At 36.9% G+C, this 13,700-nt stretch overlaps 1 protein-coding gene across 3 annotated transcripts in view; it reads right to left on the bottom strand.

Moving 5' to 3' along the window:
* Window positions 1-388: 388 nt before the first annotated feature.
* Window positions 389-13,700, bottom strand: part of SNTG1 (syntrophin gamma 1) — a 403,770-nt gene continuing 390,458 nt past the window's right edge. For 2 of the 3 annotated variants that reach the window (XM_069600004.1, XM_069600006.1), the window contains one exon: window positions 389-878. In XM_069600004.1, coding sequence (XP_069456105.1) covers window positions 720-878 — 159 coding nt within the window. In that variant the 3' untranslated portion in view covers window positions 389-719. Of the gene's footprint in view, window positions 879-2,050; window positions 2,116-13,700 lie in introns of all 3 variants that reach the window. The other variant, XM_069600005.1, reaches the window with a different exon arrangement.

The raw sequence follows: 13,700 nt of genomic DNA, 5'->3' as shown, positions 1-13,700 counted from the left end.
TTCCTTCATTCCTCACTAAATTAACACATTTTGGCATCTTTGAAGGAACACTGGCTGTGAATAACACATTTGGTGTCAGTGACCCCAGGAAGAAATATTCCATTTCATATCGTGTCTATTGTAGGTCAAATGCAACGATCTTTTTGAAATTCTCAGCAATGATTTACAACAGCATACACATATTGGGGTGCCACTGTCAAGTCATGGGGTGAAGCTATAAGCAGAGATCCACACCAGTGAGCTGAGGTGCTCTCTTCTTGGACAAGGGTCTTCACTCTGGTCTCGGGGCCTCTGCCTCCTTCTGTTGCTCCTCACATAATAGCAGGGCACTGGTTCCTGAGCAGGCCCTTCATGCATTTGTCATACAAAATAGTCTAAAATACAGACGTGACTGTTTAATGGGTGTTTTATTTATAGGTAGCTTACAATTTTTATATTATTTACACACTCGAGTCATTCATCGGTTCATCTTCCCTTTCAGTGAAAGCAACACAGCGGTCCTGACCCAACGAGGAAGAGCAAGTCATCCCGCTCATTTAGGACAATCCCTCGAGGCCGTCGAACAGAATGCTTTGGGGATCCGTCTGATCTTCTCCACTCAGATTTCCACTTGGCTTCCCTGCTAACTTGGGGATGTGATGGCTTCTCCACTGTCTGCGGCGATGAGTAAGGTCGTTCTGTTTACAAGTCAAGATGAGAGGGAGGCCGAGCTCAGATTGTCAGGTCATATACTTGGCTTTGCTCGCTACTCCGGAGCTGGAAGCCGCAGAGGCAGCAGCCTGACTGCCTAGAAACAGAGGGTCCAAACAAGCCACTTTGGCAGCGAAGAAGGAATGAATGCAGTGGAGGACAGCAAAGAGATTCGAAAACTCCAGCTCCTGAAAGGGACAGAGAGATGAGTCACACAAAATAAAAATCAATTTCCTTGAGATAAATGAAACATAACCATACTACTAGATAATAGCTAGACCTTCTCTTTAAAGTGCAATAAACTTAACTAGAATCAAAGATATCTAACCTATGGAAACTGTTGGCGCTTTTGTTCCGTATGTTAATTTTAAATGAAGATTTACTTCAAAATACAGTGCTCCATGAGCTGGAAGGACTTAACATGATTATCACCCAGGAGAGTCTTTTCAACATTGATCAACGCTGCACAGAAATACACTTGGCCAGATTAAAATTTTACTCTTGATAAAGTGTAAACAAAGAGAAGCAGTAGATTTAAAAGTATTTTTATCTCTTTAGAGACAATTCAAATGAAGAATTTGGATTAGAATGATTAACAAGTACTCTTCACTATTCTCTAGAATCAGTTGCTATTTGCTGTTGGACAATGAATATGAAATACTGAAAGCAAGGGATATGAGTGTTTCCGATGCTATAAGCCAAACGGTTCACTTCTAAAATATAATGTGTGCACTCATTTTAAATTTAATTAGTTTTGATTATCATACTTGGCTGTTAAATCAATGCATCTATTCAATGTAGGCGAGATAGCTATGCGGTCCAAGTAATTCCCTTCATGACACTGGGAGTTCTTAGTTTCCATTGCTAAGTATTAAAACACCAGAGCTCTGGTTTAAGTATTTTAAATTCCTAAAATCACTCCACCTAAATTGATTTTAGTGTCTCGGCCATTATGATTTCGGGAGCCTTATTTTTAGTGACCTGCCTCATCTCACTGTGAGGCATTCCTGGTCACACAGCAGGTTTTCTCTGGCCACAATTCAGTCCACAAAAGAGCCCCTTCATTCTCTGTGAAGCCAGCTCATTTTACACGCGGGTTTTGAATGCGTTCAGTGTCAACTTGTATAAATCCACTAGGTGTAAAAAGGTGGGACGGCTTTGGAAAACATGAGGTGTGCTTTCGGTACCCTTGGTAAAAGGGAGAATACTGTTGAATGTTGCAACTGGGTAAAAATACAAGTAACTTTTTCTCAAAAATATATTTGCTGCATCTCTGTTAAGCTGGAGTTTATAGCTTGGTTGTCAGAAAAATAAATAGCCTAAACATGAAGATATTTCAGAATGATTAATATTTTCATACCTTGTCAAGAATATGTCAATGATTTGATGTAGTTGGCACTTTAAAATGTTCACACCTATTGTCAGCTGTGGGATGGGCAAGAAATTAAAGGCAATCAGAACAAAAAGCAGAGGGCAGAGATGTGCTTAAGTTTAGCCTTTGATTCCAACATCAACTCATCTTTCCTCAGATCAGTGGTCACCTTTCGCCATCACATCTACTCCTAAGGCTTTGATCTGCATTGCTATATATACAAGTAACACTCTTTTCCTCATTTCCAATGTAAATTCTAGACTTTCAGGTCCACCTATCTACTGAGCATCCAAAGATGATGTCCATCGAGCCATTTACCATCTCCTTGGAACAAAGCTCATCTGGAGCCCATGGATCTTGCTAAGCATAACTCTCCTCAAAATGTAGTCATTCACTCAATGAATATTTATTGAGGGTTTACTATTCATCTGGCCTTTTCTTTGTTGAAAAGACAGAGTAATAAGCAATGCAGGCATAAAAAATGTCCTCCTGGGAGTTACAGTCTCGAGCAGGATACAACATGGAAAAGCATAAACAAGTTAATATTTTTGGATGTAGTGATAAGTACAGTCAAGAAAATAAAGCATGGACAAGAACAGAGTGTAGGAGTGGCTGTGGGATGGGAAATCCATGTTTTCATGAAGGCAAAACCTCAAGAGATAAAAGAGTAAACCATCTTGATGTTTGTGAGAGAAACACTCGAGGCAGAAGTCAATTTCAGAGGCCCTGAGATGGAGATATTCTAGGAGAGTTTGAGGAAAAGCTAGGGGCTGTTGGCACTGGGATGGAATGAACTGAGTGAATAATGGGGGCATCCCAGGCAGCTCAGTGGTAAAGAATCCACTTGCCAATGCAGGAGACACAGGAGATGTGGGTTCGATCCCTGGGTGGGGAAGATCCCGGGGAGAAGGGAATGGCAACTTGCTCCAGTATTCTTCTTGCCTGGGAAATCCCATGGACTTAGGAGCCTGGTGGGCTACAGCCCATGGGGTCACAAAAGAGTCAGATACAACTTAGTAACTAACTAAACAACAACAATAGGTCAAGAAATGAGGTCAAGGAATAACGCAGGGCATTCCAGCCCTTTATGAGCTTTACTCCAATTGACACAGAAAGCCACTGGAGATTTCTGGGTACAGAGAGACAAGAATTGGTATTAAGTCTTAAAATGATAATTCGGGCTACACTGTTGATAAACTCTGTGGGAATATGATTGAAAGAAAGAAACGAAGTTGTAAAGGTTTTCAACTAAAAAATGTGTGGGATTGAAAGTAAACTCGAGTCAAGGACGATTTCAAGATATTTGATTGAATAACTGAGGAAGGATTTGCAAATTATCTGGTGAGGGCTTAATATCCAAAAATGTAAAGAATTCATATAACTCAACAGCAAAAAACACAACACACTCTGATTAAAAAATGGGCAGAAGATATGAATAGACATTTCTCTCAAAGAAGATGTGTAGATGGCCAGCAGGTACACGAAAGGATGATCAGCATCATCAGAAATGATCAGCATCAGTGAGATCAGAGACATGCAAACCAAGCCCACAATGAGATACTACTGCACAGCTGTTGCAACTGGTTTCACCAACTCAGGTAGCCGCAGTCTTACAAAAATTGCTGCCAACTGTTTTCAGTACATACTTCAGTGAATAAGGTCTGTGTCATGTTGAGTACTGACAAACACTGCAAATGGGCTTTACCAGGGTAATTACCATTTTCATAATCAAATAGTTCAGGAGGGTCAAAATTCACTTTATTTTTTTCCATTTTCAAAGCTTTCATGATTTTTGGAATTTTGATTTTTTTAATAATGAGAAGATAACACCATGCATGATTATTTTGAGTTACTTTGCCTCCTTAGAAAAACTTTCAAGTATATCTTTATTCTTAAAATTTTGATTTTCAAAATGTTTTTCCTTATATTAAATAAAAATGCAATTCCATTTCTTCTGTAGGTGAATGTTGACTTTGGGGAAAAAGGGAAAAAAAAAATCATGCCCTTGACATGTTCCCTCTGACAGTTGCTTACTTTGGAGGCAGTTAATATATGTTTTACCTAAAAAATACCAGGTTAAGTTTTCTAGTTTACTAGATTAAAAGAAGTTGGGATTCTTAACATATGTGGGTAAATAAAATTCAATATCTCTATGAAGAATATAAGAGGCTTGAAAATAAATCATGCACAGGAGGAAACATTCTCAGTGAGAAATAAACATGACTTGGAACCCTTGGGGATTCCCAGGAGCTTAGGAGCTCTTTTCAAGGAAGACGAGTATCCAGTGCAGAGTTCTCCTTCATGTATTCATTTCCCTGCTCCAATCAAGCATTTTAAATAAAGTTTTAGGTAAGATCAGAGATATGTAAATCTCTCTCTCTCTCTCTCTCTCTCTCACACACACACACACACACACACACACACACACACACTTGACTCATTCTCCACATTTACTTCCAGCCACTCCAGTTTCTTCTACACTATGATTTTGGATAAAGTCAGTTGTACGGAAATCACACACATGCACACACGTGCACACACACACACAAACACACACACTTCATCCCCACCTCCATCCCCATTCACTCCCAGCTGCTCCAGTTTCTACTGCAGTATGAGGCACCAAACAGCTTTGATAAAGGACCTCATTACAAGCAGGAGCCGCCCCATCTTCATTTTTCTTCTCCTGAATCTAAACAGCTGGGGCTCTGGGAGTTCACGATGAAAGGAGAGTTCTAGAAAACCTCTGGTTTTGGATGCCAGAAAGAGAGAAAATGAACAACAGGCTAGCTAGGAAACTGATCTTTCGCTTTCTACGCAGAGGAAGATTGTCGGCCCCAGTCCCTCCTGGGTTTGGCTTTGTGAATATTAAGCTTCCTAGCTCATGAGCCCTTGAAATGCCACGTAGGAATCTGCTTAGATGATGAGTCATTATGTTCTGAAAGGCAGACTTTTCAGCACATCATGCATTCTTTAGTAGGGTCTAGCAGGTGCTGACTCAGCATACGAAGTGTTCCCTTTACCGTTTTGTATACTCAATCCTTACCTACAAACCAGGGAACATTTCATCCTGAGAGCAATCCTTTTGGGCAGACACTTTTATCCACAATTTATAATCAGAAAATGAAGATTTATAGAGAATAGCTGGTAAGTAGCATTACTGGGATTCAATCCTCAATTTCTGATTCAAGTCTTACTAAATCTTATGTGGGAACTTCTCTTGGGGCCACTTGATGTCTCTGAGACCATGGAGATTGGGGGCAGGAAGGATTTTGGGGAAAATGTCTATTTAGAGATGTTTCCAAACTCTGCTCTATTCCACTAAATAAAAAAGCAATTTTCTTTTTCCTTCTCTTATTGTACAAAAAGTACTACCTTTGCCAGATGTTAAATCCAGTAATTTAGGATTAATATGCTGTATACAATAGTTTATGAAAGATTTTAACAGTGTTTCCCTATAGGGATGGTCATGAATTTCAATGAATAAAGCGACAGCAATGCCTTTAGAAGGCAAACTATTTTGAAATCTGGGGATTCCCTGACTTCTTATATTATATCAAATTATAATTTAAAAATAGATACACATAAAAATAATAATGAAATGTTAAAAATAGTAAGCATATATATATATATATATATATATTTTAACCTAGGAAATTTACTAATGGCCAACAATGAGAATATGTTGGTAACCCTTGATGAATTAGTATCTATACTAACATCATAAAAACAGCACTTTAGAAAAAGTACCCAGTAAGAATAAAATGAGCTTTTAAATTAATTATCAAATTACTGTAATATTGCTCATGACTTCAATTGGGAACCACTCCTCTGTTCTACTAGGAAAGTTCTGGGAAGTTTAATGAGGCTTTGAAAAACTGATGGCAAATTTACTAAGCTTTCTGAGTAATGAAGTGAGAATTTATGAATTTCTACTTTCAGAGAAAAAAATGTAACCAGTTTTGGTATTATAACATTGTCTTTGTATAGCCATAAAACAACAAAAACAAAAAATAAAGTATATTTCCCCAACTCTTGTCCTTTTTAAGTATTTCTAAGACTTTCACAATGAAAAATTTAAATACTATTTAGAACTTTTAATCTTGTCATATGCACAGCAACTCAATCATATTCCCCAAACAGCATCTCTTGTGAAATAAGAAATAAGCTCTGGCTTTAATGTATTTGCCTTGTAACCTGGGATATATTATATACTATGAGAGTATGTCTTATTTAAAGCTGTCGTCTTATCACATATAGCAAGAACTGAGTCCCTTTACTAAACTATTTCATCAGTTTTTTTTTTAATACAGCTTTTTGATGATATCTTAGACATATAAAACTATGTGTTTAAGGTGCATGAGTTGATGTTCTGATAAATGTATGCACTGTAAAAAGCATACCACAATCAAACTAATTCATATACCACAACCTCTATAACAACTAGAGTGTATGCTAGGCATGGTTTACTGACTACCTATCCTTGCGGCAAATGTCAAATATTTCATCATCGAATTACTCATTAGATCTCTATTAATCTTGTATAACTTGAGCAAACTCTGAGAGAGAGTGGAGGATAAGGAAGCCTGGAGTCCTGCAGTCCATGGGGTTGCAAAGAGTTGGACATGACTTAGCAACTGAACAATCACCACAAATCTTGCATAAGGGAAATTGATATATTTTCAAGATATAGATTTCAATTAATTTGGAAAAATATCCAGAAGTGGGATTGCTGGATAATGTGCCACCCCTATTTACCTCTTTAGAGGAATCCTCATACTGATTTCTATAAAAGTGGTACCAATTTACATTCCCACCGGAGATTCACAAGGGTTTCTTCCCTTCTTATCTTTGCCTACATTATTATCTTTGTCATTTTGTTGATAGTTGCCCAAGTTGGTGTAAGGTGATATCTCACTGTGTTTTTGAATTGTGTTACCCTGAGATTTAGAAATATTGAGCAAATTCTTATGTATTTGATAGCTATTTACATTTCTTTTTTAGAGAAGTATCTATTAGACCCTAGCTCATTTTAACTGTATTATTTGTATTTTGGTATTGAGTAGTATGAGTTCCTTATATATTTTGCAAATTAACTCATTATTGGATGCATGGTTTGCAAATAAAATTTTTTCACATTACTTAGAATGGTTTTTAAAAATTTTCTTTGCTATGCAAATCATTTTAATTTGATATACTACCACTTGTCTGTTTTGGTTTTTGTTGCCTCTGCTTTTATATCATATATCATATTTTGAATCATATCCAAAATATTATTGTCAAGATCAGTGTCAAGAAGTTTTTTCCCTATGTTTTCTCCCAGGAGTTTTATAGTATCAGGTATTATGGTGAAGTCTTTAGTTTATTCTTTCTTATTTCTGTGTTATCCATTGTATATTTCTAAATTTGTTTATATATCTCTTTTTTCTTTATCTAACAGTTTTTGAGTTTGTTTTTCTTTTAAAAAATACAACTTTGAGATTTAATAAAAGTGGGGTATTGAAGTCTCTTTTTGCTGTTGTTCACTTGGTAAGTGGACATCACCAGATGGTCAATACTGAAATCAGATTGATTATATTCTTTGCAGCCAAAGATGACAATGCTCTATACAGTCAGCAAAAACAAGATCAGGAGCTGACTACGGCTCAGATCATGAACTCCTTTTTGCCAAATTCAGACTTAAATTCAAGAAAGTAGAGAAAACCACTAAACCATTCAGGTATGACCTAAATCAAATCCCTTACAGTCATACAGTAGAAGTGACAAGTAGATTCAAGGGACTAGATCTGATAGACAGAGTGCCTGAAGAACTATGGACGGAGGTTTGTGACATTGTACAGGAGGCAGGGATCAAGACCATTCCCAAGAAAAAGAAATGCAAAAAGGCAAAATGGTTGTTTGAGGAGGGCTTACAAATAGCTGAGAAAAGAAGAGAAGCTAAAGGCAAAGGAGAAAAGGAAAGATATACCCATCTGAATGCAGAGTTCCAAAGAATAGAAAGGAGAGATAAGAAAGCCTTCCTCAGTGATCAATGAAAAGAAACAGGAAAACAATAGAATGGGAAAGACTAGAGATCTCTTTAAGGAATTAGAGATACCAACGGAACATTTCATGCAAAGATGGGGACAATAAAGAACAGGAATGGTATGGACCTAACAGAAGCAGAAGATACTAAGAAGAGGCAACAAGAATACACAAAAGAACTATACAAAAGAGATATTCATAAGCCAGATAACCATGCTGGTGTGACCATTCACCTAGAGCCAGACATCCTGGAATGAGAAGTCAAGTGGGCCTTAGGAAGCATCACTGTGAACAAAGCTAGTGGAGGTGATGGAATTCCAGTTGAGCTATTTCAAATCCTAAAAGATGATGCTGTGAAAATGTTGCACTCAATATGCCGGCAAATTTGGAAAACTCATTAGTGGCCACAGGAGTAGAAAAGGTCAGTTTTCATTTCAATCCTAAAGAAAGGCAATGCCAAATAATGGTCCAATAACTGCACAATTGCACTCATCTCATAAGCTAGCAAAGTAATGCTCAAAATTCTCCAAGTCAGGCTTCAACAGTATGTGAACCAAGAACTTCCAGATATTCAAGCTGGATTTGGAAAAGGCAGAGGAACCAGAGATCAAATAGTTAACATCTAATGAATCATAGAAAAAGCAAGAGAATTCCAGAAAAACTTCTACTTTATTGGTTATGCCAAAGCATTTGACTGTGTAGATCACAACAAACTGTGGAAAATTCTGAAAGAGATGGGAATACCAGACCACCTTAACTGCCTCCTGAGAAATCTGTATGCAGGTCAGGAAGCAATAGTTAGAACCCAGACATGGAACAAAGGACTGGTTCCAAATTGGGAAAGGAGTACATCAAGGCTGTATATTGTCACCCTGCTTATTTAACTAATATGCAGAGTACATCATGAGAAACGCTGGGCTGGAAGAAGCACAAGCTGGAATCAAGATTGCCGGGAGAAATATCAATAACCTAAGATATGCAGATGACACCATCCTTATGGCAGAAAGTGAAGAAAAATAAAGAGCCTCTTGATGAAGGTGAAAAAGGAGAGTGAAAAAGCTGGCTTAAAACTCAATATTCAAAAAACAAAGGTCATGGCATCCATCCCCATTACTTCATGACAAATAGTTGGGGAAATAATGGAACCAATGAGCAACTTAATGTGTTCTTGGACTCCCAAATCACTGCAGATGGTGACTGCAGCCATGAAATTAAAAGATGCTTGCTCTTGGAAGAAAAGCTATGACCAACCTAGACAGCATATTAAAAAGCAAAGACATTACTTTGCAGACAAAGGTCCATCTAATCAAAGTTATAGTTTTTCCAGTAGTCATGTATGGATGTGACAGTTGGACTATAAAGAAAGCTGAATGCTGAAGAGCTGATGCTTTTTAACTGTGATGTTGGGGAAGACTCTGGAGAGTGCCTTGGACTGCAAGGAGATCCAACCAGTCAATCCTAAAGGAAATCAGTCCTGAACGTTCACTGATAGGACTGATGCTGAAGCTGAAACTCCAATACTTTGGCCACCTGATGTGAAGAATTGACTGACTGGAAAAGACCCTGATGCTAGGAAAGACTGAAGGCAGGAGGAAAAGGGGACGACAGAAGATGGAATGGTTGGATGACAACACTGACTCAACGGAAGTGAGTTTGAGCAAGCTCTGGGAGTTGGTGATGGACATGGAGGCCTGGCATGCTGCAGTCCATGGGGCCACAGAGTCAGACGTGACTGAGTGACTGAAGTGAACTGACTGAGTTGGTAAGTTGTGCCCCAGTCTTTTTTATCTCATAGGCTACATCATGTAGGATTCCCTTCCTCCACTATCTCCCGAAATTTGCTCAAATTCATGTCCAATGAGTCGGTGATGCCATCTAACCATCTCATCCTCTGATGGCCCTTCATTTGTCCTCAGTCTTTCCCAGCATCAGTGTCTTTCCCAATGAGTCAGCTCTTTGTATCAGGTGGCCAAAGTATTGGAGCTTCAGCATCAGTCCTTCCAATGAATATTCAGTGTTGACTTCCTTTAGGATTGGCTGGTTTGATCTTCTTGCAGTCCAAGGGACTCTCAAGAATCTTCAGTACCATAATTGAAAAGTATCAGTTCTTCGGCATTCAGCCTTCTTTATGGTCCAACTCTCACATCCATACATGACTACTGGAAAAAAACATAGCTTTAACTAGATGGACCTTTGTCGGCAAAGTGATGTCTTTGAAGTCTCTTACTATGGTTGCATTTCTGTCAATTTTTCTCTTCATATATGTCAGTATTTTTATATATTAGGTGCTCTGATGTTAAGCACATATATACTGATAATTGTTATAACTTTTTGTTGAATTGACCCCTTTTTCATTATATAACTTTCTATATACTTTGAACAGTATTTTAAAGTCTATTTTGTCTTATTCAAGTAGAGTATCTGACATAAGGTAAGAGAAAAATGAAGTGAAATCATACAGAATATATTCTCTGACTAACTGTATCATACTAGTAATCAATTCTAGAAATATAGCAAAAAAAACTCCAGATACATAGAACATAAACATCACACTTCTTAAAAGGAAATCCATCTGTTAAAGAGGAAGACTTGAGGGAAATTAAAAATACATGAGTTGAATAAAAATAGAAATACAATATATCAAAATTTGTGGAATACAGTCCTAAGAAGGAAATTCTGGAATTAAATTTTTATATTAGAAACAAAAAAGTTTTGAGTCAACAATTTTAAAATTCCACTTGAGAAATCAGATAAAGAAAAGCAATATGAAACCAAAGCATCCAAAGAGAAGTAAATAATAAAGGTGAGAGCAGAATTCATCAAGCATCACAGAGCTCAACTGAGGAAATAAAGGAGAACTATTAGTTCTTTGAATAGTCTCTCACAAGACTGACAGATAAATAGAAAGAAGGCACCAATTATTAACATCAGGAGTGAATTAGGGATGCTATTACAGAATCTGCACACTTCAAAGTGACAATAAGGAAATACTATGAAAAGGTCTACACACGTAAATTTGACAGCTTAGATAAAATTGATGAAGACCTTCGAAAGTAAAAATTACTACAGATCATCTGATAGGAATAGATAATTCGAATAGTTACCTACTAAGTAAGCTGAACTCATAGTTTAAAAAAATCCTCAAAATGAAATCTCCTGACTGATGTGGTTCCACCAGAGAACTTTACTAAACTTTTAGGGAAGAATCAACAACAATGGTATACAATATCTTCCAGAAAATAAAAAATGAGGAGGAACATTTTCAGCTCATTTTATTCCAGCTTGTTCCAATACCAGAATTAGGCAAAGACAGTACCAAACCAACCAGCCAACCAAACAAAAAACAACAAAAAAGCCCCAACAGACCAATAACTCTCATAGATGTAAAAGCAAAAATACTTAAAATTTTGACAAATAAAATTCAGCCACATATGTAAAAATTCCACATCATTATTAACTAGGGTTTATTCCAGTTGTAAGACAGGGTCAGTATCTGAAAATCCATTAATATATTCTGTTGCATTAAGAAGCCAAACAAGAAAACTGACAATGTCATATTAATTGATATTCATTCATAATAAAACCTTCAGAAAAATATGGGGCCTAGCTTAACCTGAGAAAATAATTCCATTAGACCACTGACTCAGCTGGTAAAGGATCCTTCTGCAATACGGGAGACCTGGGTCGATCCCTGGGTTGGGAAGATCCCCTAGAGAAGGGAAAGGCTACTCATTCCAGTATTCTGGCCTGGAGAATTCCATGGACTATACAGTCCATGGGGTCGCAAAGAGTTGGACACAACTGAGCAACTTTCACTTACTCACTTGGTGAAAAGCTAAATGATTTTCCCTAAAATAAGGAACAAATGAAGGATGTCCACACTCATTACTGGTATTCAATATAGCATTTAAATTTGTAGGCAAGAAAAAGATAGCAATGCTATATGAATCTGAAAAAAGAAACTTTTTCCTTATTTCCATATGTCTTAGTAATCTATATAAATAAACTGGAAGAATTTTAAAAAGCATAAATAGAAACAAAAGACCTAGAACTAATAATATATATATATGTGTGTGTGTATATATATATATATATATATATATATACAGGTTTCATGATGCAATGTAAATATATAAATGTTAATTATATTGCTACATATTAATTAATATTTGGAAAATGAAAAATTTTAAGATGTTTATATTCTCTCAAAAAAAAGAATAAATAGTTTATCTAAGTTTAACAAAATATGCATAGGTTCTATATAATGAAAACTACACAATACTGAAGAAATCAATCAAAAGTTCAAAAAAATAGAAAAACAGTCTGTTTTCATTGCTTTAAGAAAGCATAGTAAAGATGTCAATTCTCCTGAAATTGATATCTGTCATGCCCTCCCTCCTGAGGGGCCTCTGAGATTATTCATGGATATACAGAGGGTAATTCTGAAATGTCCATGGAAACACAAAGAAACGAGAAGAACTAAAGCAGTTTTGAAAGATAACCATAAAGTGGACAGAACCATCCGTTTCAAGGGTTGTCGTTTAGCTACTGTGTCAAAGAATGAATGATACTAGCAAAGTGACGGATGCAAAAAAGCACCAAGAAGTAGTACCACCGAGGTAGGACCAGGCGATTTTCCAACGAAGCTGCTGAAATAATTCAACAGAGGAAGAACGGTCTTTACAATAAATGGTGGTGTTGTAACCAGATAACCACAGGCAAAACAGAGAAGATCAGTCAAACCCCACAACTTATAGGAAAAAAAAATAGACTCAAATGTATCATATATAACTGTCAATGGCAAGCTTATAATACATTTTGAAAGTGGCATAAGAGAAAACATTTGGCCCTTGGGGGTGCTGAAGAATTTTTTACATGACACTAAAAATCATTATTTCTAAGAGAAAGAACTGATAATTTGGTTTCTAAAAATCTTTAAATTTCTCTGAAGATACATGATACACTGTTAAGAAGATGAAACACAAATTACAAACTGTAAGAAAATATTTGCAAACATTACATCTAACAAATCCTCATATACAAAATATTGAATTGGCCAAGAAATTTGCTTGGGTTACTTCTTGGCCAATCCAGTATATAATAACTCATAAAACTCTTAAGCAAAACAAATCATAAAATACAATTTGAAAACAGGAATAAGTAGGAAGAGATGTTTCACCAAAGGGGACATAAATACTTAGAAAATAGTCACGTAAGAAGTTGTTCAGCACTGCTAGTCATTCAGTTCAGTTCAGTTGCTCAGTCATGTCTGACTCTTTGCGACCTCATGGACTGCAACACACCAGGCTTCCCTATCCATCATCAACTCCCAGAGCTGGTTCAAACACATGCCCATTGAGTCGGTGATGCCACCCAACAAACCCATCCTCTTCTCCTCCCACCTTCAATCTTTCCCAGCATCAGGGTCTTTTCCCATGAGTCAGTTCTTTGTACCAGGTGGCCAAAGTATTGACGTTCAACTTCAGCATCTTTCAACTTTCAGATGAATACTCAGGATTGATTTCTTTTGCAGTTGACTTATTTGATCTCCTTGAAGTCCAAGTGACTCTCAAGAGTCTTCTCCAACACCACAGTTCCAAAAGCACCAATTCTT

The sequence above is a fragment of the Ovis canadensis genome, chromosome 9, assembly GCF_042477335.2.
Source record: "Ovis canadensis isolate MfBH-ARS-UI-01 breed Bighorn chromosome 9, ARS-UI_OviCan_v2, whole genome shotgun sequence".
Classification (NCBI taxonomy): domain Eukaryota; kingdom Metazoa; phylum Chordata; class Mammalia; order Artiodactyla; family Bovidae; genus Ovis; species Ovis canadensis.
This window is presented reverse-complemented; position numbering and strand designations above follow the sequence as displayed.